At 41.3% G+C, this 23,120-nt stretch overlaps 1 protein-coding gene across 3 annotated transcripts in view; it reads left to right on the forward strand.

Annotated features, from left to right (window-relative positions):
- The first annotated feature begins 4,221 nt into the window (after window positions 1-4,221).
- Window positions 4,222-23,120, forward strand: part of UBR1 (ubiquitin protein ligase E3 component n-recognin 1) — a 141,416-nt gene continuing 122,517 nt past the window's right edge. For all 3 annotated transcript variants that reach the window (XM_070424231.1, XM_070424248.1, XM_070424241.1), the window contains exons 1-3: window positions 4,222-4,287; window positions 4,424-4,772; window positions 18,960-19,216. In XM_070424231.1, coding sequence (XP_070280332.1) covers window positions 4,692-4,772; window positions 18,960-19,216 — 338 coding nt within the window. In that variant the 5' untranslated portion in view covers window positions 4,222-4,287; window positions 4,424-4,691. The remainder of the gene's footprint in view (window positions 4,288-4,423; window positions 4,773-18,959; window positions 19,217-23,120) is intronic.

Below are 23,120 nucleotides of genomic sequence, written 5' to 3' on the forward strand. Positions count from 1 at the left end.
TTCTATGAATACAAAGTGGTGACAGAATTCCTATTCTCATGAAGCTCATAGTCTAACAGGTTCAACAGGCATCTAAATAATTAAAAGTGCAATGAAAGCACAGAGGGAACGATTCTGCCTATTGGAGAATGACAGAACCAGAAAACTTCTCAGAGGGAGTCGCATATAAACTGACCTCTAAAGAATAAACAGAAAGTTCTTTATAGAAAGAGGTGTGGAAGTGGGGGAGAGGGCTCTCTAGGCCAAGGGACTATATGGTATAGGTGACAGATATAGTTTAGATAGTTTAAGTGAGGTGGCAAGGGACATTAGACTAACAAAAGTTGTTTCAAACCAGATTGAGAAGGGCTTTGAATGCCATGCTTAAGGGTTAAAAGTTATCTTATAAAGTAGCCATCTAATATATTTAGGTAAGAGTCACATGATCAGATTTACCTTTAAGAATAATTCTGGCAGGAAAATAGAGGATGAGTATGAGCAAGAGAGTAGAAATAGGGAAACCAATAAGGGTTACTCTTACTAAATGGATGCGGAATACCAAGGATTTGTACCAGGCAGGAAGAATCATGTAGTGTCACATGAGAAAATAACCCCAAGAAAGAGGTCAGTTAAAATGGAATCAGTCACAGGTTCTCATTAGGATCCCTTGGGAGATTTTTTTTTTTTAAAAGGATACTCAGGTCTCACCTCTTTCTAATTAAATCAGAATCACTAGAGTGACACCAGGCATTGGGATTTTTAAAAAGTTATCAGACGATTCTAATATGTAATCAGGGTTGAAAACCTCCAGCACAACTCATAAATGAGGAGTCTAAGGAAAACAGTTCGGAGCATGGCTATCTCAATGGACTGTGTCATTCTGGAGTACTGAGAAAGCTAATTAATGTATATTATTTGTTGATAACACTTTAAATAGAAAATGGCACCTGCAAAATGCTCTTGTAGCATATTTATTCACAAAGTTTACTGTGAACTGATACTAATTAAAAAAAGAAGTATGTCTTTGCATAAGAATCAAACAAATTCATAATCCTGTTCTAAACTAGGACTACCCATACCTTGCTCTAAATCAGAAAAGAGCAATAATTGATAAGTTAATATTTGTTTTGTTTGGTTAATGACCTATAAAATGTCTATTATAAATGTACTAGGATGTTAAATGTATGCCAGATACATGATGAATATTTTAATTTATTTAGCAATAGACATTTATACTGCAACATACAAAATGGTAAAAGAGACAAAAAAATTTTTTATAGTTGGCAGGAGAGTGAAATGGTTAAAGGCATACATTTTGAAGCCAGACAGACCTAGGTTTTGAATCTAGGTTTCTGTCACTTGGTAATTGCGGTTCTTTGAACAAGCAATCTCACATGTTTAAGCTATAATTTCCTTGTCTGTACAATGATGATAATAGGAACTACATCACAGGATTGTTTTGTGACTTATACTTTAAAATGTATCTAAAGTCCTTAAAATAGTTGACAGTTCTATGTATACATCTTGGTTCTTGTACTCAAGGAACTACAAAAATAAGACAGGCCAAGACAAGCTGTAATATAAGGCAGTGTTATCTTATAAATAATGATGTAATAGTTGATGCATCAATTAGAAATCTTTCAGTTTCAAAAAATAAAAACCATCTCTAGCTATCTTAAGAAAAGAGGATATCTACTGAAGGGATATCAGGGATCCATAGATTCTGCAGGAAGCTGAGGACAGGCTTAGAAAGAAACGCTTAGAAAGCCAAGGAACTGCAGATGACCAAGAAGCTGGAGGCACAATTGTTTTTTTTGCATGAACAGGCTGAATGAAGATTGCTGCCTGAGGATACTAAGCAGAAATGAAATCTAACCATGTGTTTGGGGACACTGTCACCCTGAAATAAGACTTCCAATGGAACGACCTCCTCCACTAAATTGAGAAGCTGCCACCAGGTGCAAGACAGCCAGAAAAAAACCTACAAAAATGTTCATCCTAAATACTAGCAGTCATTGTACTGAACAATACCAGGCATTTAGGGCTTCAGGTGGTATCTCACTAATCCTCACAACCATCATGAGGAAAATAGTCTTATTACCATGTCTATTTTTATAGATGAGAAAACCAAATCTCTGTGAGGTTAATTCACCTAAGGTTCCACAATCAACAAGTGATAAAAAAGAAATTCAAATCCAGAAAGTCTGATTCCAGAGGTTAGGTATACAGCTATTAGTTCCTCCAAGAGGAGGGGCAAGATCACACCACATCTGGCTAGATAAGGAAATACATTATCAAGAAGGCTTTTTGAATCGGATAGATTGGGTGGGTATCTATCTAGGCACTAGATATTTATCTATCTTTAAAAAATGGGTAGATTTAAAACATTTACACAATAAATACTTACAAGAAACACTAGATAATACAGTTAAGTAGAAAGTAATTTCTGTGATTTTGCAACCTAAGGATAACCAAGAGCAATATTTTGGTAATTAATATTCTTGGAATAGTCTGGGATTTTATCCTTTGATCTATCCTATGTTGCAGATATTTCTTCCCAGGTTTTGTTTACTTTTTAATTTTGTGTAGTTTATTTTTAAATATCTAGGCACATTTTTGTCTTACAAAAACAGAACCATACTATTTTTGTTATTTATTCATTTGTTGGGGTGGGGGGGGGGAAGGGTGACAGGGAAGGGAGAGAATAAATGAGAGGAAAGAAGGAAGGTTGATTTTTTTTAATTGACTTTATTTTATTTTTTAGAGAGGGAGAGAGGAAGAGAAAGGGAGGAAGAGAAATATTGCTGTGAGAAACATTGATCTGCTGCCTCCTGCAGGTCCCCAACCAGGGATCAAGCCCTGCAACCCAGGCACGTACCCTGACCAGAATCAAACTGGCGACCTCCTGGTGCCTGGGAGGACATTCAACCAAATGAGCTACACCGGCCAGGGCTCCCTGGCTGATTCTTATACAGTGGGGCCTTGACTTACGAGTGTCCCGACTAACAAGTTTTTCGAGATTCGAGCAGTCTCTTGGCCGATTTTTTGCTTTGAGTAGCAAGCTAAAATGCGGGTTACGAGCCAGCTTCAGATACCCCACCCCTAGTTGGCGCAGCGAACGTCACAGTGAATGCCACAACATCAGTCCAGCATCACGTGTCTCACTTGTTCACTTTTTTATTTGACATACGAGTAATGTGAGTTACGAGCTCCGTCACGGAACGAATTAAACTCATAAGTCAAGGCCCCACTGTATATGCCCTGACCAGGGATCATATTCCAACCTTGGCATATTGGGACAGCACTCTTAACCAACCTAGCTACCCAGCCAGAGCAGAACCATACTGCTTTAGTTAACTTGTTTTTTCTACCCAACAAGATATAGTATCTTCCCAAGTCAATAAGAATGTCTCTACAACAGTGGCTTTCAAATTGTATGGTCTTAGGATTATTTTATACTCTTTAAAAATATTTTTTAATTGATTTCAGTGAGGGAGAGAGAGATAGAAACATCAATGATGAGAGAATCATTGATTGGCTGCCTCCTGCATGTCCCACACTGGGTATCGAGCCCACAATCTGGGCATATGCCCTGACCAGGAATTGAACCATGACCTTCTGATTCATAGGATGATGCTCGATCAATGAGCCATGCCGGCTGGGCTATACTTTACTTTTGTTTATATTCACTTTCCTTTTTATTTTTTTAGTACCTCACCCTTAAATTCATTAAAAATTATTTTTATGACTTGAAGATCTGACTTAATCTAATGCCAAAGAGTTAACTCTTTATTATTTTCTAAATGGAGCTTTATTATTTTCCCCTTTATTAAAAAATACATTTTAAAATGATGTTTTGCAAACAACTTAAAGCTACAGATGAAGCTAAAGTAGCTCTTGACCGCCTTACTCTTCTTCCGGTTTTCAGAGCAAACTACCATTTGTTCTCTTCCCTTTCAGGGTGTTTCCTTCGCATTTAAATTTATGTAAGCCTAAATATAAGGTTTGTGGCTACTTGACTGTTTTTCCTCCTCCTCCCTTGTTATCTTGATCTTTCTACATAGATCTACCTTGTTCTTTTTAAGAGATGCACGGTGTTCCATAATGCAGATTACCATGTTAATTTTATCTCCCCTCTACCGATGAATAGGTTCCCAATTTTTCGCTATTTCTTCACTACCACTCCCCAAAAACGCTGGGGCCTGAGCTTTATTGTGCGCATGCGCAAGTGCCCACGGGTTACCTTCCCAAAGACGCGATGGCTTTGAGTCCTTTTTCATTTTGATGGACTCCCGGGAACCGCGACAGGTGCGTTCAGAGACAACACACACCTACACCAACGACCCGGCCAGGAGACCCTGGCCCCGGCTTTTTTTTTTTTTTGTCCCTTTCACAACGGACGCCGACTTACTTTATTTTTATTATTATTTTTTTTACCTCGTAGATGCAACAGTTCCCAGCACCGAAACCAGACACACAACCTTCAGCCACCGAGCTCTACGACTAAGAAAGTAGGGAAGGAAGACCCTCGCGCCCCGAGAACCGTGACGCCTGCTTCCGGGAAGCGCACCGGAAGCCCCCGTTCGGTTCTGCGTCAAATTCGACTCCAGGGGCCGTCGTAAAAGTGTCGTCCCGCGCCGCTGGAACCGGCCACAGGTCTCCGCTCGCCTCCGGCCGGGGGTCTGCAGCTGCAGGCGTCAGTTCCCCGCAAGATGGCGGACGAGGAGGCCAGGGGTGTGGAGAGGATGGAGGTCGGCCCCGACTTGCCCCAGACCCCGCAGGGACTGGCATCTGTAAGTCCTCGTGGGCCAGTGCCTTTTGTACCCCCCGTGCCTCCCTGCGGCGCTGCGGAGGATGTGGGGGCTGCACCGCTCATGGCGGCTCCGGGGAGGGGGAGTCGTCGGGGTGGATGTGGAAGGCAGCCACCCAATACAAAGTCATCCCTCGCCCACCTTCCTGCTGGCCGGGCCCGCGGAGGAGAATGCCCTTGTCATTTATTAGCGGTGACGAGCTTCAGCATGTCTCCGTCCCGACGGGGAGGGAACTGGTGATGGTGGTAGCTGGTCTGTGGCTTTGGGGGCTGCAGCGGGCTGGGAGGAAGAGCCATTTTCCCGTAGACGCAGCGTGCACCCCCTTGACGGCTGGAATCCGGGTGCAGCACCTGCTGTTGGGTTGATAGCTGACGGGGCGGGGACCGACTGGGCCAGGGTGTGCAGCCCTTGCCCGCTCAGGTCAGGTCTGGGCTGCAGGGAAAGAAAGATACGAGGTGTAGCAATTGGAGTCCTTGGGCTCCGGACCTGGAGAACCCCGGGCCTCATCCTCAATGGAGGAGCCCGTCTTCCGTCGCTGCTTTTGCAAGGTGGAAAAGAGACTTACTTCCAGACATTTCCAGCCAGAGAAATACCATGAATGAATATCGGGATCTATAGGTGGAAAGAATGGGAAGGCAAGAGAGAGTGAGCAAATTGGAGCCCGTCGCCTGGCTGCAGAGAGAAAGCTGACAGAGGTTAGGGTAAGAGGCAACATAAGGTAATATTCTGGATGTCTAGTGGGGAGATACGTAGGGAATATTCAAATAATTGGTTGTGGCATGATGTTTGTTGACTTTTATCAGGTGGGTGTTTCTTCTTGCATGCAGAAAAGTGTAGGCTATACACCTCTTCCTGCAGTTTCTTTGGTTTGTAGTTTTAGTGGAAGCTTTCTTGGAGTCTTTTAATACCGCAGACACTTGAGCATTGTTTTATGAGAGAACAGAGTGAACTCCAGAAATAAGAGTCTACCCCAGGGGCTGGCCAGTTTGGCTGGGAGATAGAAGCCAGGTAGGGAGGGAGTTGGAATAAGGGTTGGGCCACCCAGCTATGGCAGTGCTTGCAGCTACCCACTACCCCAAATAGTAATTCAACCTCACCTCACTGCTGGTATGGAAGGAGGGAGCATCTGTCTGAGATAATAAGCAATGAGAAGAGGGGAAAAGTTTGGAAGCAGTTGTCAACATCTGGTTTCAATGGTAGCTTGTGCTTTGTACATCTTCGAGGTAATGGAGAAACTGCGTGCTGTGGGCAGAAGCGTTACTGTAATTTTGTATTGCTAAAGATGACGAGTGTTTATTTAAAGCTTTGATGTATTCCTTCCAAGTAGTATAGTAAAATCTCATCAACCTGGACTTCACTTATTTGGGATTGGAGATAATGGTACAGGAATCGAGCTAGAATTATGTTGCAAACTCTTACTTCAAGAAATGTTAGATTTCATTGTAAGGCTTTGGATTTTGCAAAGTAGCAGGTAGATTCCAAGAGAGGTGCAAAAGCTTCAGGGAAGTCACAGCCCAGTGGCACAGTTAAGACAAGCGCTCAAATGATTTTAATACAAGATAGGGTGATATAAGTGGATAAAGACGTGTGACTGTTAAGCCTCATGATCACTTTTTTGGCTTGGATTTCTCTCCTTGAGGATCCCAGATAGCATCTTACTTTCCTTTTATTTTTAAATCTACTATCTTTAATTTTATCCTAACTGGAGTAAGATTCTGGCTTTCCAGATTACTTCTTCTTTGCTATGAAGCAAAACAAGCTCAAAGATTCTTTGACATTTGAATAATTTGTATTTTAAATCAACATTGGGAGGCAGGTAAAACAAAAATAATAAATATGGGAGTGTTGCAGAGGTTTAAGAACTCTTACCAACTCCACTAGAGTTTTGTTTGTGGTTATAGTTCTTGCTATCCTTAAGTCAAACTTCCTTCTTAGTTCCTTGGTCATTTTTCTGTCATGTTGCTATCAACATGTATGAAGGCTATCAAATTCTTAATATCACCTAACACAATTACAGTGAGATAATAGGTATGAATTATTGGACATTTATAAAAGCCATTGCTTGAGAATGATTAGGGTAATTGATTCTGTAGATCAGCATGCCCTACTAATTTTGAAGTCCTGGTCTTGTGGGCCACACATTGAGTAAGACTAAGCTAGACATTTGGAAGTTCTCAGTACAGACTTGACATTGTGGGGAGGGATAAGATCTTTGAGGAGGAAAGTGTGTGTGTTTGTGTATATGCGTATATAGGAACATACATACAGAGAAAGAGACAGACGGACGTGGAGTAAGAGAGGATAAAGGGGGAGAGAGAGAGAAGGAGGCAGAACAGGAATGGTTGAATTTCAGGGGCAGAAGATGGAGGAAAAACCAGGAAAGGACCTAGAAAGGGAATAGTCAAGCAGGAATGAGGTGAGAGTAGCGTAGTGTCATAGAGTGTAGTGTCTAGATGAGGGTGGTTTACTAGGTCCAGGAAGATGAGGACTGAGAAAAATTGGAAATTCAGATAGTATATGGGGTGGTCTAACACAGCTTTTACCTTCTGTCTTCTTCAACTGGACTTTCATAAGTCCATCTCAGAAGATTTTCCTGGCGTGGTACTTTTCTTTTTCCTGTCTACACCCTCCGCCTATGTGATTTATTTTGTTCTATGGCTATAAATACCATCTGTATGCATTCAGTTCCCAAATTTAGGTCATCTCACTTCTGAGCTCCAGAATCACAAATCCAGCTACCTACTTGACATATCCACTTGGATGTCTAAGTGTTTCAAATAGGGGAGCAATTAGGAAGCCACTGCAGTGACTTATCCAAGCTATAGGTGATGGTGGCTTGTACGAGAGAGATCACTGGAGATGGAAAGCAGAGGTTGGATTTGAGAGAGAATTTGGAAGTATGGCAGAAACAAAAAGATTTGCTTGTGGATTGAGCATGAGGCAAGAGGGAAGAAACAGATGACATCTGGATCCCCAGTGTTTGGCTTAAGCATTCATGGCCATGGTTGTGTCATATACTGAGGAATGACCAGATTTTGGGAGGGGGAAACAGGGAGGCAGATCAAGAGTTTTGTTATTCCTGTCTCAGTAGATGACACTTCCATAATAGCTCTTGAACACGAACAATTCTGTGTCTCCACTCCACCTCTCTAGTCATAGTCACCATCTATTGCTAGGCAACTGCAGTAGCCTCCTAACTGGCTTCATTGCTTCCATTTTGTCCTGTTCCAGTCCATTCTCCTCTTAGCAACCAGAGTAAATCTTTTTAAGACTAAATCATATTCATGTCAGTTTCCTGCCTAAATTCTTTGGTGATTTTCCATTGTATTTGGAATAAAATCTAAATGCATTACAAGTCATTCAAGATCCTGCCTGATCGGGCCTCCACATGTCCTCTAATTTCTTGTTAGTTTCTTCTCTCAATTTTAGCCACCCTGGCCTGTTAGTTTCTAAAACAAGCCCATGCTGTATCTTACTTCAGGGCCTATGCCTTTGCTTGCTGTTTTTTTGCCCCCTCCTTAGAGTATTTTTCTTCTGTTTTTTCTTGATACCCCGTCTAAAAGGTGGGTTCCTCTTACTCTTTGTCAAAGTATCCTGTTTATTTCTTCCACTGTACTTATTACAATCTGTAATTACTGTATTGTCTTTATTTACTTATTTAAATGTCTGTCTTTCCTGCCAGAATGTAAGCTCCATGAAGGCAAGGATTATGTCTCACTGTATACTGATATATACCAGTATGTGCTTGATATAGCAGACATTTACATACTCTTAGTGAATAAATGAGGATCAACATTAGTGATTTATTTTAGCAAGAATGATAGTGATTGGGGTAAGGAGGACAGAAATAGGGAGCATATTGGGGTAATGGCTAACCTTGGAGTCCAACTGAACAGGGAGCTAAGGAAAGCAAAGGGAATTGGTGGGATTTAAGGTATTAAAGTTATGATGTTGACATAAATTGAAGGACTGAATGTTATGGTCAGAAAGAGGAAATTTGGAGTTTTAGAACATGGAGGCACATCAGGTGCTTGTGATGGCAGAGCCAAGTTTAGATGTGCTTCTATGTTCCTATAGCATCCTTTTCATACTCTTGTATATAGCATATCTCAGGCTCTACTCATAAATACCTATTTACTGTCTGTCTTTTGTTCTAGATAATAAGCTCCTTGATAATACAAACTGTTTCCTGTTCATATCAGTATCTCCACTACCTACAACATTACTTCAGAATTGTTATTGAATATATGAATGAATGAATGAATGAATGAATGAGGAGACACTAGCTGAGGTAGAGTGGAGGTGAAGGAAATAGGAGTTGAGAAGGTTAAGAGTTTATAAGGCTAAAAAGTTTAAAATTGAATAGGGAGGATTTAAAAAATATTTTTTTATTGGTTTTTTTTTTTACAGAGAATGGAAGGGAGAGGGATAGAGAAATAGAAACATAGATGAGAGAGAAACACACCTCCTACTGGGGATCGAGCCTGAAACCTGGGTATGTGCCCTGACCAGGAATCAAACCGAACTGGTGACCTCCTGGTTCATGGGTTGATGCTCAACCACTGAGCAACACCAGCTGGGTATTGTTCTACTTACTTATTTATTGATTTATCCTCACCCGAGGATATTTTTTTCATTGCTTTTTAGAGAGAGTGGAAAGGAGGGAGGGGGAGAGAGACAGAAGGGAGAGAGAGAGAAACATTGATGTGAGAGAGCCATGTTAATTGGTTGCCGCCTGCACATACAAGTGCGTTATGCGACTGGGGACCGGGGATAAAAACTGCAACCTAGGTACATGCCCTTGACCAGGAATTGAACCCGAGACCCTTTGGTGCTCAGGCTGATGCTCTACCCACTGAGCCATGCTGGCAGGGCAAATAGGATGGAGATATATATATATCTACACTAATAAAAGAGAAACATGGTAATTAGCGTACGACCGCTACCCTTCCCATTGGCTAATCAGCATATCCTTATGCAAATTAACTGTCAGCCAAGATGGCGGCCGGAAGCCATGCACTGAAGTGAGCAGGGAGGCTTGCTTGCTCCAGTGATGGCGAACTCCAACGTTCCCCGCCTGCCTTGCTGGTCTCTGAGCTGGCAGTTTGAAACTTTGTAACAAATATAGAAGCTAAACAAAACCCCAGAAATCGGCTTTCAGTCAGCCGGGCTTCAGCTAGCTGGAACGCAACATTGTATCAAATACAGAAGGTAAAGGCCAGAAACCTGCTTTCAGCAGCGAGGCCTCAGAGCTAAAGCTGGCCCAGAATAGAAAAAAAGAAAAAAGAAAAAAAGGAGTGGTTGGGAGCTTCAGTCACCCGCCAGCCTGAAAACAGCCCTCAGCCCCTCAGCCAGACTGGCCAGGCACCCCAGTGGGGACCCCCACCCTGATCCAGGACACCCTTCAGGGCAAACCAGCCGGCCCCCACCCGTGCACCAGGCCTCTATTCTATATAGTAAAAGGGTAATATGCCTCCCGGCACCGGGATCAGCTGATCAGCAAGGCTCGCTGCACCGGGATCAGCGTGACAGGGGGCAGTGCCCAAACCCCCTGATCGCCCTGCGGCTCTGTGTGTAACAGGGGTGGGGCCACAACCTCCCTATCCGCCCTGCTCTGTTCGTGACAGGGGAAGGCGCCCCAACCCCCTGATCAGCCCTGCTCTGTGCCTGATAGGGGGGAGCTCCCCAATCCCCTGATCACCCTGCGGCTCTGTGTGTGACAGGGTGTGGTGACCCAACCCCCTCCCCCCACGGGTCCTGCTCTGTGTGTGACAGGGTAGAGCCATAACCTCTCTATCGGCCCTGCCCTGAGTGTGACAGTGGCGGCGCCCCAACCCCCTGATCGGCCCTGCTCTGTGGGTGATAGAGGGTGGTGCCCCAACCCCTCTCCACAGGCCTTGCTCAGTGTGTGACAGGATAGAGCCATAACCTCCCCATTGGCCCTGCCCTGAGTGTGACAGGGTGCAGCGCACCAAAGCCCTGATCTGCCCTGCTCTGTGTGTGACAGGGGGGAGCTCCTCAACCCCCTGATCAGCCCTGCTCTGTGCGTGACAAGGGGGAGCTCCCCAACCCCCTGATCGACCCTGCTCTGTGCGTGACAGGATACAGGGCCCCAACCCCCCTGATGGGCCCTGCTCTGTGAGTGACGGGGCAGCGCCCCAACCCCCTGATTGGCCCTGCTCTGTGCGTGACAGGGGGTGGTGCTGCAACTTCCCCATCACCCTGCCTTGAGTGTGACAGGGGGCGGTGCCCCAACCCCCCAATCGGCCCAACCCTGAGCATGACTGAGGGTGGTATCGCAACCTCCCGATCCGCCCTGCTCTGTGCATGACAGGGGGTGGCGCCCCAGCTCCCCAATCAGCCCTGCTCTGAGCCTGACCAGGGGCTGCACCTAGGGATTGGGCCTGCCCTCTACCACCCGGGAGCAGGCCTAAGCCAGCAGGTCGTTATCTCCCGAGGAGTCCCAGACTGTGAGAGGGCACAGGCCGGACTGAGGGACGCCCCCCCCCCCCCCGCCCCGAGCGCAGAAATTTTTGTGCACCGGGCCTCTAGTGTATATATAAAAGCCTAAGTGTCTGTGCGACCAGTCGACCGAATGACTAGTCAACCAATTGCTATGGCACGCACTGACCACCAAAGGGCAGATGCTCAACACAGGAGCTGCCCCCTGGTGGTCAGTGCGCTCCCACAGCCAACCTCCTGCAGTCCCTCCCCCCAGCTGGCTGGCCCTGATGGGCCCCAATAGGCCCTGATCACCAGCCAGGCGGAGGGACCCCACCCATGCACAAATTTGTGCACTGGGCCTCTAGTATACAATAAAGTCATCCATTTTAAGCGTTTGGTTGATTAGTTTTGACAGAGGTATACATCTCTGTAACTACCACCAAACCAGGTAATAGAACATTTCCATTATCCCCAAAATTATCTTGTACCCAAATGGGGGGGCATTTTAATTTTTTAAAAAAATTTACTATTATGTAAATAAAGGAAATATGTAAATATGAAAATAAAGGAAAAAATTATCTACAATCTCATATCTGTAGGGGTTCTTTAAAAGATAATATAATCTTTTGATAGTTGACTTTAAAATATTGAGACAAAGAGGAAGGAGTGAGAAGTTACATGCTATTTTCAGTGGAGGATTTTCCTTAGAAATTTGAATCTATATCATTTTAGGCCAGAGCACAGCTTTCTGTATTAAGGACACAGTGAGAAAACTAGGATGAAAACCAAGGTCTTCTGAGTCCCAACTTTATAAAGCACTTTATCACCAGATCATAGTAGGTACCTGTTGGGTTTTTTTGTTGGTTTTTTTTTTGTTGGTTTTTTGTTTTGTTTTGTTATCATCTTTCAATTTCTATTGTTGGTAGCTAGGGAAAATGCTGATTTTTAGTACCAACTTCTATAATGTCAGATATGAAGTTTTAAAACTGTAGTTCAAAGTGACAGATTCAGTCCCACTACCTGTAAGAGGCTAGGGAAGAGTAGTAACTTAGTATAGATGAGCTGGTGCTGGAGTGACTGCTTATGTGTGTGTGTGTTTTAATATTTTTTATTGATTTTTAGAGCGGGAGTTGGGGGGGGGGGGACATTGATTGGCTGCCTCCTGCAGGCCCCTACTGGGGATCGAGCCCACAACCCAGATGCAACCCAGGCGTGTGCCCTGACTGGGAATCAAACTGGCAAACTTTCAGTGCACAAGAGGAATCCAAACCGACTTAGCCACATTGGCCAGGGCATGACTGTTTACATTTAATAACAGACATTGTCTTGCAATAAAGACGTTTTTGTTTTCAACACTGCATAGAGTCTGTCTGGGTAGATATGCATATATGTAAATCAGTGACAGAAGGTGAACCGGTGCAATCCTGTTCATCCTTCATGTGTGCTGGCTTTGAGGGTTACTTGAAATATTCCTTGCCATCATTTTACCCATTTCTCTAAAGGTATTAATCATACACTGTGCTCTGTGAAATGAACAATTTTCTTTAAGCCTTTAACCCATTGCCTCAGATGACTTAAGACAAAATATTAAGACTTTAGTCCCAGGGACTTTACTATGAACAACTGTGTGTTCTTCTAAGGCAGCGATTCTCAACCTGTGGGTTGCGACCCCTTTGGCGGTCGAACGACCCTTTCACAGGGGTCGCCTAAGACCTTCCTGCATATCAGATATTTACATTACGATTCATAACAGTAGCAACATCGCAGTTATGAAGTAGCAACGAAAATAATTTTATGGTTGGGTCACAACATGAGGAACTGTATTTAAAGGGCCAGAAGGTTGAGGACCACGTTCTAAGGTATTCTGAGTTAACATGCCTCTTATTAAAGAAACTATAGTTATATAATGAGTTTGGTTTTTTTTAAAGCATTTGGTACAACCTTTTTTTTTTTAATGTTAAGTTATACCCTTCTAATAAGCTAAGTGATTATGGAAATATGCTCTACTAAATAAAGTTACTGAGAAACTCCAGAAGAGTTATACTAGTACTTAGCAAAGTGCTTATTTGCTATATGGGAATGACATAGGCCTTGTCCAGATGGAGTTTACTTTAATCACAATTAAGCTTCACCTTATTAGTTTCAATGCAATATCAGCCTAAGGAGAATTTTTTATCCCTGCAAGCCTTGTGTTGGCAAATATGATAAGAAAGTTTACTATGTCTTCATGGCATTGATAAAATAGGCTGGGACAAATATAGAGTCATGTGATAAACAAGGCCCCTCTCTTTTCTTCCCTGTTGAAATACATAAACATGCAGTCAGGATATGGCTTTGAGAACATACTTTCCCTCTTAAACCATTCTCTTCCTTTTTCTCCTCCAGCCATAAGTTCATGCTCCAGTTTTCTAGGCTTTCCTTGAAGTCTTTTGATGAATGAAATCTGCTTTCCTAAATTCTGGGGTACATATCTCATATTCTCTTCCTAAGGCAGAATATGTGTGTATTAAAAAAACAATCACCCCCACCAGTGGATAAATTAATAGATTTGTCCTTCTGTGGCTAATGTCATTACTCATAAATACCAAAAGTTCAAAGGCATTTTAAAAGGTAGTCCATAAACACACATTAAGTAGTTATAGTTCCACTCTTCCAAACAAGTCAAATAGACTTTGTTCTGAAGAATGGCATTAAGTAAACTATTAGAAGATGAACTACACTCAAGTAAATAACAGTAAACTCTATCTTTCATCACAATTATATGTGATTGATCTAGGGTTTTAATTGTCTGCAAGCTCACTAAATCATAATGTGATATGTCTGGCAAAAAAAGAACACGATCTTTTAAAGCAATTTAGTGCTCTGGATAAGAAAGGTAATAAATAGTTCTACTCCCCTGTGTGGAGGCATATTGTATATGTTCCATAAATGGAGAACGGTCTGGATACTATGTCATTAGGAATGGACACATTTCTTTAGTTTCTATATTCCAGTTCAGTCTCAAAATTAAGAGACTAATGAGAACTATAATAGTTATCTTAATTTATTTGAAAGGCTATTGGATAAAATAGCAGAGTAAATTGTATTGGATCATCTCAGGCAGTGTAGGCTAAAAGTTACAGGAAAGTAAATTTTGGGTTAATTGTGAGCTGTAAGAATGGAAGTTGACTGAGAGGAAATGTTTTGTATTGGGTAAAATAGCAGAGTAAATTGTATTGGATCATTTCAGGCAGTGTAGGCTAAAAGTTACAGGAAGGTAGATTTTGGGTTAATTGTGAGCTGTAAGAATGGAAGTTGGCTGAAAGGAAATGTTTTGACAGGCTTAGAGACCCAATTATCAGATAGGGTAGGGTTTCCCTATGGTGTACCAGGGGTGGGCAAACTTTTTGACTCGAGGGCCACAATGGGTTCTTAAACTGGACCGGAGGGCCGGAACAAAAGCATGGATGGAGTGTTTGTGTGAACTAATATAAATTCAAAGTAAACATCATTACATAAAAGGGTACGGTCTTTTTTTTTTTTTAGTTTTATTCATTTCAAACGGGCCGGATCCGACCTGAGGGCTGTAGTTTGCCAATGGCTGGTATAAGCAGTTGAACTAGGGTTGTTGTTTTCTAATGTTTATGAACCTGTCAAATGGTATCACAAGAAAACGTTGTATAACCAAAAGATTTCTTGGTGCTAGAGATGCTTCAATTACTAACCCAGTTCTTGCCACATGACCACTTCTAGAGCCTCCAGATGTTGTTACCACTTCAAAACAGAAGAATTAGAAAAAGAGTTATACACTATATTTAAAGTTTCTTTTTCAGAATGATGTTCCTGAACAAGCATCCAAGTAAGTCCCTGGGGATGAGGGAAATATTTGGAACGTTTGGGAATTTAAATGATGTGAGAACTTGTTTTCAGAGAACAATTAGGAAAACCTTCCCTTAATTCCAGATGCTGGAAAAAAAAAATCTGGGGATTGAATAAAAAATTATTAATTTTATTCTTAAATTGGGAAAATTACTAAGAGCAATCAAATAGAACAAAAGCAAACTTTTTGGTGTATGGGATGATGCTCAAACCAACTGAGCCACCCAGCCAGGGCTGGACGGCACAGTTTTTTTGTTATTGTTGTTTGGTGTTTTTTTGTTGTTGTTAATCCTCACCTGAAGATATTTCTCCATCAGTTTTTTAGAGAGGGTGGAAGTGGTTGGTGGTTGGGGAGGGGAGAGAGAGAGAGAGAGAGAGAGAGAGAAAGAGAGAAAGAGAAACATTGACATGAGAGAGACACATAGTTTGGTTGCCTCCCAGTGGTGGTGAACTCACCCTGACTGGGGCCGGAAATTGAACCCGAGACTCTTCTGTGCGTGGGCTGACGCTTCAACCACTTAGGCACACCAACCAGCCAAGGCTGGAAGGCACAGTTTTTTAAAAAAGGTTTTAGTAAAATGTTTTAATTTTTATAATAAAAAATTATCCCCCTAATATGAAAGCACTGTAAAGATATTATTCATAGGTAAGCAAACATCACAAACAGAGTCCATGAAAATATGCTAAAATCTCACTACTCACAACTGTTAACATTTTGGTATATATTCCCTCTGATTTTCCCCCCATGTAAATACAATTAATATTTAATCCAAATGAGATTTCATACATATTGCTTTGTAACCTACTTTACTGAACTATATAATAAAAGGCTAATATGCAAATTGTCCCCTCGAGAGTTCCACCGACCAGGAATTTGACCACCTTCTATGACATGCACTCACCACCAGGGGGCGGCGTGGAACGAAGGAACGCCCTGGCCTGCAGCTGGGGAAAGAAAGCCCCGATCGGCCGGATCTCCGGCCAGGCCTAAGGACCCTACCTGTGCACCGGGCCTCTAGTATATTATTAATGCCTTTCTATATTAGTAAATAAACATCTCCGCTATCAGTTTCTTGTAACTTTTTATTTTGGACTCATTTTAGACTTACAGAAAACTTGAAAAAATAACACAGACAGTTATTTTATATCTCTCACGCCTATATCCACTAATGTTGACATCCTACATAACCTTAGTATAATTATTAGGATAAAGAAATTAATATTGATAATAACTAAACTACAAACCTTATTTGAATTTTACCAGTTTTCCCACTAATGTTCTTATTCTGTTCCAGGGGTTTTTTTAGGATCCCACATTACATTTAGTATTTCTCCTTTATCTCTTCCAGTCTGTGTCTCAGTTTCTTCATAGTCTCTTTCAATTTGTAACAGTGTCTTGGTCTTTCCTTGTTTTTCATGACTGTGATACTTTTAATATATATATATATATATATATATATATATATATATATATATATAAAATTTTTTTTTTTTTTATTGATTTCAGAGAGGAAGGGAGAGATAGAAAGAAACATCTATGATGAGAGAGACTCATTGATTGGCTGCCTCCTGCATGCCCCCTACGGAAACCAAGCCTGAAACCCGGGAAACCCCAGGCATGTGCCCTGACCTGGAATCAAACCGTGACCTCCTGCCAGAACCGGTTTGGCTTAGTGGATAGAGCGTCGGCCTGCGGACTCAAGGGTCCCGGGTTCGATTCCGGTCAAGGGCATGTACCTTGGTTTCGGGCACATCCCCAGTGGGGGGCGTGCAGGAGGCAGCTGATCAATGTTTCTCTCTCATTGATGTTTCTGACTCTCTATCCCTCTCCCTTCCTCTCTGTAAAAAATCAATAAAATATATTAAAAAAAAACACACAAAAAAAACCATGACCTCCTGGTTCATAGGTCAATGCTCAACCACTGAGCCACACTGGCTGCATGACCTTGATACTTTTTTTTTTTTTTTACAAAGTATTTTTTTAAAAATATATTTTATTGATTTTTTACAGAGAGGAAGGGAGAGAGATAGAGAGTTAGAAACATCGATGAGAGAGAAACATCGATCAGCTGCCTCCTGCACATCTCCCACTGGGGATGTTCCCGGAACCCAGGTACATGCCCTTGACCGGAATCGAACCTGGTACCTTTCAGTCCGCAGGCTGACGCTCTATCCACTGAGCCAAACTAGTTTCGGCAGCCTTGATACTTTTGAAGATTATTGAACAGTTTTGTATAATGATCCTCAATTTGAGTTTGATGTTTTTTCATGATTGGAATGAGGTTATACATTTTGGGCAAGAATAACAAAATGGTACCATATTTTTCTCAGGGCATCATATTAAGGGTTTCTTGATATTAATATTTTTTATTAGTGATATTTATCTTAATCACTTGGTTAACTTGGTATCTGCAGGGTCTCTACTTTATACATACTCTTTTCCCTTTCTAGTTAATAAATATCGTTAGGGAGATAATTTGAAACTATTTGGTGTCATTTTAAATATATTTTACAGATTTTTAAGAGTTTTTTTCTTAATTGCAAAAGTATTGACACTCGTTTGTCTAAGTCAAGCAACATGACATTGTTTATTCTTTTTTTATATATTTTTATTGCTTTCAGAGAGGAAGGAAGAGGAAAAGAGAGATAGAAACATCAACAATGAGAGAGAATCATTGATCAGCTGCCACTGCACACTCCCTACTGGGGATGGAGCCTGCAACCTGGGCATGTGCCCTTGTCTGGAATCGAACCTGAGACCCTTTAGTCCACAGGCTATCCACTGAGCCAAACCAGCTAGGGCAACATTGTTTACTCTTTTAATCCTCACCCCAGGACATGCTTATTGATTTTAGAAATAGGGGAAGGGAGTGAGAGAGAGAGAAACATGAAACATCAATTGGTTGTCTTCTGCATGTGCCCCAATTGGGGATCGAACCTACAACCTAGTTATGTGCCTTGACCAGGGATCAAACCTGCTCCAACCAACTGAGCCACCCTGGCCAGGGCTTTATTTTATTTTTTTTACCTACATTTTAATGGGTTTTGTGGGGTAATCTCATTGTCATTTTAATTTGCATTTTTGTAATGACTAATGATGTTGAGCATGCTTTCAGATGTAAATAAGCATGGCATAGCCCAGCAGGTGTTGCTCAGTGTTTGAGTGTTGACCTATACCAGTAAACCAGGAGGTCATGGTTCAATTCTCGGATCAGGGCACATGCCCAGGTTACAGGCTCAGTGGGGCTTGCAGGAGGCAGCCAATCAGTGATTCTCTCTCACCATTGATGTTTCTCTTTCTCTCTTTCTCTCTTCCTCTCCTTTCCTCTCTGAAATCAATACAAATATATATTTGTTAAAAATAAGCATGGCATAGAAGCCATCTGTAACAGTTTCTTTTGAAGAGCAGGTTTTACTTCTGATGAGGCCCAATTTTTTTTCCCTTTGATGGTTAGTGCTTTTTTTGTGTTCTAAAAACTCTTTGGCACTCATTCATTTTGATCTCTCATTAATTGCATGGTTCTTGAAAAAAAACTAATACTGTGGGGAATGCTTTGTCTGTACAGCCTCTAACTGATAATAGAGTTACCTTTACACACCAAAAATTAGCCATTTCAGAAGGGAAGGATAATTCTCACCCACTACAGCTGCTTTTCTTTTTTCCAGATATCTATGGTATATGTGGGCAATCACTTGTTTCCAAGACTTTTTTTTAATCACCCACTTTCCTTTTGTATTGTCAAAGGATAAAATAAGAATATATTATAGGTCACTTTCTCTGAAATTACAGAACTGTGCTATTACTGGTGCCCCTAGAATTTTAAGAAGGAACTTATAACAAAATCTACTCATTTTCTTTTCTTTCAGTGGTGGGATCAGCAAGTTGATTTTCATACTACTTTCTTGCACCATTTGGCACAATTGGTGCCCGAAATTTATTTTGCTGAAATGGAACCAGACTTGGAAAAGCAGGAGGAGAGTATACAAACGTCAATATTCACTCCACTGGAATGGTATTTATTTGGAGAAGATCCAGATATTTGTTTAGAGAAATTAAAACATAGTGGAGTATTTCAACTCTGTGGGAAGGTTTTCAAAAGTGGAGAAACAACATATTCTTGTAGGTAAGAATTAGAAATTTACAGGATTGGTTATAATTACAATATTGATATTTTGTAATTCAGGTACACCTTTCTTGGTTTATTACTTGTGTAATCCTACTTAACTAACTTCCTTTTATTATGCACTTATACATCTGTTTTTGCTAGTATACTAGTAGCTTGTTTGTTTGTTTGTTTGTTTGTTTTTAAAATTTTTTTTAATTTCAGAGAAGAAGGGAGAGGGGGAGAGATAGAAACATCAATGATGAGAGGGAATCATTGATTGGCTGCCCCCTGCACTCCCCTGACTGGGGATCAAGCCCACAACCCGGGCATGTGCCCTTCACAGGAATCGAACCCTGACCTCCTAGTTCAGTGATGGCGAACCTTTTGAACTCGGCGTGTCAGCATTTTGAAAAACCCTAACTTAACTCTTGAGCCGTGTCACATATAGAAATTTTTTGATATTTGCAACCATAGTAAAACAAAGATTTATATTTTTGATATTTATTTTATATATTTAAATGCCATTTAACAAAGAAAAATCAACCCAAAAAATGAGTGTCATAGGTTCGCCATCACTGTCCTAGTTCATATGTTGACACTCAACCACTGAGCCACGTCAGCTGGCAGCTTGTTTTTTTAATATGATATAATTAAGCAGTTTTCTCATTTTTTCTTCATGTTCTCCAAAAGTGTGCATAAGTGATAGATTTTTGCCTCATTATGTAGTCCACATACTCTTAATTTGAAACTCTTGAGGCCAGGTGTATTTCAGAATTTTTATACTTCCCTAGCAGAGTCAAGGCAGGATCTTATCATCAAACACAGCATTTTTGTAAGAAATCTGTAAATATTCACAGCAAGCGGTATACATAGAGTCTGTAGTTTCATGTTATTTCAAGTCAGTTTTTGTTACCAAGTGAGATTTGGTGCCAAAGGATTGCAGACCTGTAAGGGCAGAAAGAATTTCACTGGTAAAGGAGGCCAGTGGTATGGAAACTAGAAACAGATTTAGGCTTTTACCCTTTGTGAGAGCAGTTGCCTTAAACATGGAAGACTTTTTCACTCCCTAATCCTGCCTGAAACTTTCAACTTTTAGATCTTAGCAGCACTTTTAGTTGTTTTTCTTTTTTCTCCTTTAATAGAGGTAGTTTAGGTTGGGTTAGAAGTGGGACTTTTTAGATTTTATAAATACAGAAATTATTTTTTGCTTTACTGTAATTCTAGGTTTGACTGGTTTATATTTAGTTAATAGTTGTTTAGAATATACTATCTTTTATCCAATTCTTTCATCAGGAAAAAGTCAGCTTATGTGTTTTGTACACTGTTTTGCTATATAGCCTGATATACTTCATTTATCTTACATATTTTTAGCTGAAGCCCTAATCAGTTTCAACTAAAGCATAGTAGACATTTGTAGACCCTATTTCTCCAAAAGTGTCATGGAGACATTTAAAAAATATATATGTTTTTATTGATGTTTTTAGAGAGAGAGGAAGGGTGAGGGAAACATCAATGAAAGAGAAAAATCGATTGGTTGCCTCCTGCAGGCCCCTGTTGGGGATCTAGCCTGCACCTTTGGCATGTGCCCTAACCTGGATGAGCCATACTGACTAGGGCACATGGAGGCATTTCAAATCGTCACAACTGGGGAAATGGCACTAGTGGATAGAGACAGGGTTGCTGCTTAAACATCCTACAATGCACAGGACATCTTTATGTCTGACAGCTATCTGGTTCAAAACTTTAGTATTGTTGAGGTTTAGAAATCCTGCTCTAAATAGGTCAGTAGATCAAATACATTTTAGAGAACATTGTTAGGCAATTTTTATTTCCTATTATTCTTTTAGGATTTATTTTTAAAACTTCCAATTCCATATCTTCAACTCTTCTAAATATTTTAAAAATTAATTTTGTAGCCCTAGCCAGTTTGGCTCAGTGGATAGAGCATCAGCCTGCGGACTGAAGGTCCCAGGTTTAATTCTGGTCAAGGACACATGCCTGGGTTGCGGGCTCGATCCCCAGTGGGGGGCATGCAGGAGGCAGCCGACCAATGATTCTCTTTCATCACTGATGTTTCTATCTATCTCTCCCTCTCTCTTCCTCTCTGAAATCAATCAAAAAAAATTATTTAAAAAAATTAATTTTGCATTTTGCACTAATTTATAGCAGGTCCTCAAATAACATTTTGTTCAGTGTTGTTCATTATAGTGATAAGATGCCATAGGAACTTAACTCTTGTTTATATCAATTAACCTATTGTAAAAATTATATTTTTGGTGTGTATGGGTTTTTTTTAATCCTCACCCGAGAATATGTATTTTAAAATTGATTTTGAGAGAGAGAGAGAGAGACACACACACACACACACACACATCGATGTTAGAGAAAAATATCAATTGGTTGCCTCCCATACATGCTTTGACTAGGGATTGATCCCTCAACCTAGGTATGTGTCCTGACTGGGAAAATTGAACCTCTGCAACCTTTTAGTATACCAGATGATGTTGCAACCAACTGAACCACTCAGCCAGGGCTGAAATTAGTTTTGTTATATGTTGTTTCACTTAAAGTCAAAGAACCTATAGGTGACCTTCAGTGAGGACTTACTATATGTTGTCCTCAGTGTTTTCCTGAAAATATTAAATAAAATAGTACATTTTAAAAGCTGTTGTTAGGGAAGAAATGAAGAGAGATTGAATTTCATTCATTAAATAAATATTAGTTCAATATCTAACATGTAGTAGGCACTGTTTTAAGGTGTTTGGGACATAATCAATATCTTCCTATATAATAAAAGCGTAATATGCTAAGTGTCCTGCCTGTCGGTCCACCGTTCGGTTGACCTCTCAATCAGTCGCTGTGACGCTCATTGACCACCAGGGGGAAGACTGGTAGGTTAGCTTGCTGCTGGGGTCCATCTGATCTGGACTGGGCGAGAGGGCTAGACATGCCCTGGAGCTCTCCATTGTCCCTCCCCGGCCGGCGGTCCCTGATCAGCTTGATCCGGACTGGGCAAGACTGCCCCAATGGACCCCGATCGCCGGCCCCAATCGCTGGCCAGGCCGAGAGACCCCGTGTGTGCATGAATTCATGCACTGGGCCTATAGTATAAAATAAATAGAATGCTGGCCAGGTAGTTAAGTTGGTTAGAGCATCGTCCTGATAACGAAGGTTGCGGGTTCGGTCCCAAGTCAGGGCACATACAAGAATCAACCAATGCATACAAAAATAAGTGGAACAAATCAATGTTTCTCTCTCTCCCCCTTCCTCTATCTCTAAAATCAATCAATAAATAAAAAATTTAAAAAATAAATAGACATTCCTGCCCTTATGATGCTTACATTCTAATGGCTTTTGTCTTTATCCAAGCTTTATTTACCATTGAACAATCATTGTTTGTAAAGTGTTTGTAAATGTAATGGGTAAGATGATTGCAAATACTTTTTTAAAAGTTAATTGCCAGGGTTCTTGTCCCAGCATCAAGAAGGGTTCAGGAATCTGGAAAAGGCTATGCGTAGATGACATAGAAATCCAGAGACTAATAAAGAGTCCGGAGACAAGATATAATTTTGAAAGGCATTGGGGGTCAGAGGACCTTCAGCTAAAGGAACTGAAGACTGCCGCCTTGTCTAGGACCCTTGCTTTTATTAACACAATTTGTCCTAAGGCAAGGTGGAGATAATACACTTCAAAGGGTTAGGTTTCAAAGGGTACAGAAGCATTGTCAGTTAGGGGAATAGCCTATGGCTGTTCGGGTGTTTGGCCAGTAGGAGGCAATAACATGTAGATTAAGATGCCTTATAACTGTCTGGCAGCCACAGTCAGTTTCCTATTCAGGTTTGGGGAAATGCCTTTAGCCATTCCCAACAGGTGACTACATGTGTGACTCAACCCTGTTGAATCCCCAAGTCTCATCAACCTT

Source organism: Myotis yumanensis, unplaced genomic scaffold, assembly GCF_028538775.1.
Source record: "Myotis yumanensis isolate MYYU_CA2020_CCGP unplaced genomic scaffold, mMyoYum1.0.hap1 SCAF_1, whole genome shotgun sequence".
NCBI lineage: Eukaryota > Metazoa > Chordata > Mammalia > Chiroptera > Vespertilionidae > Myotis > Myotis yumanensis.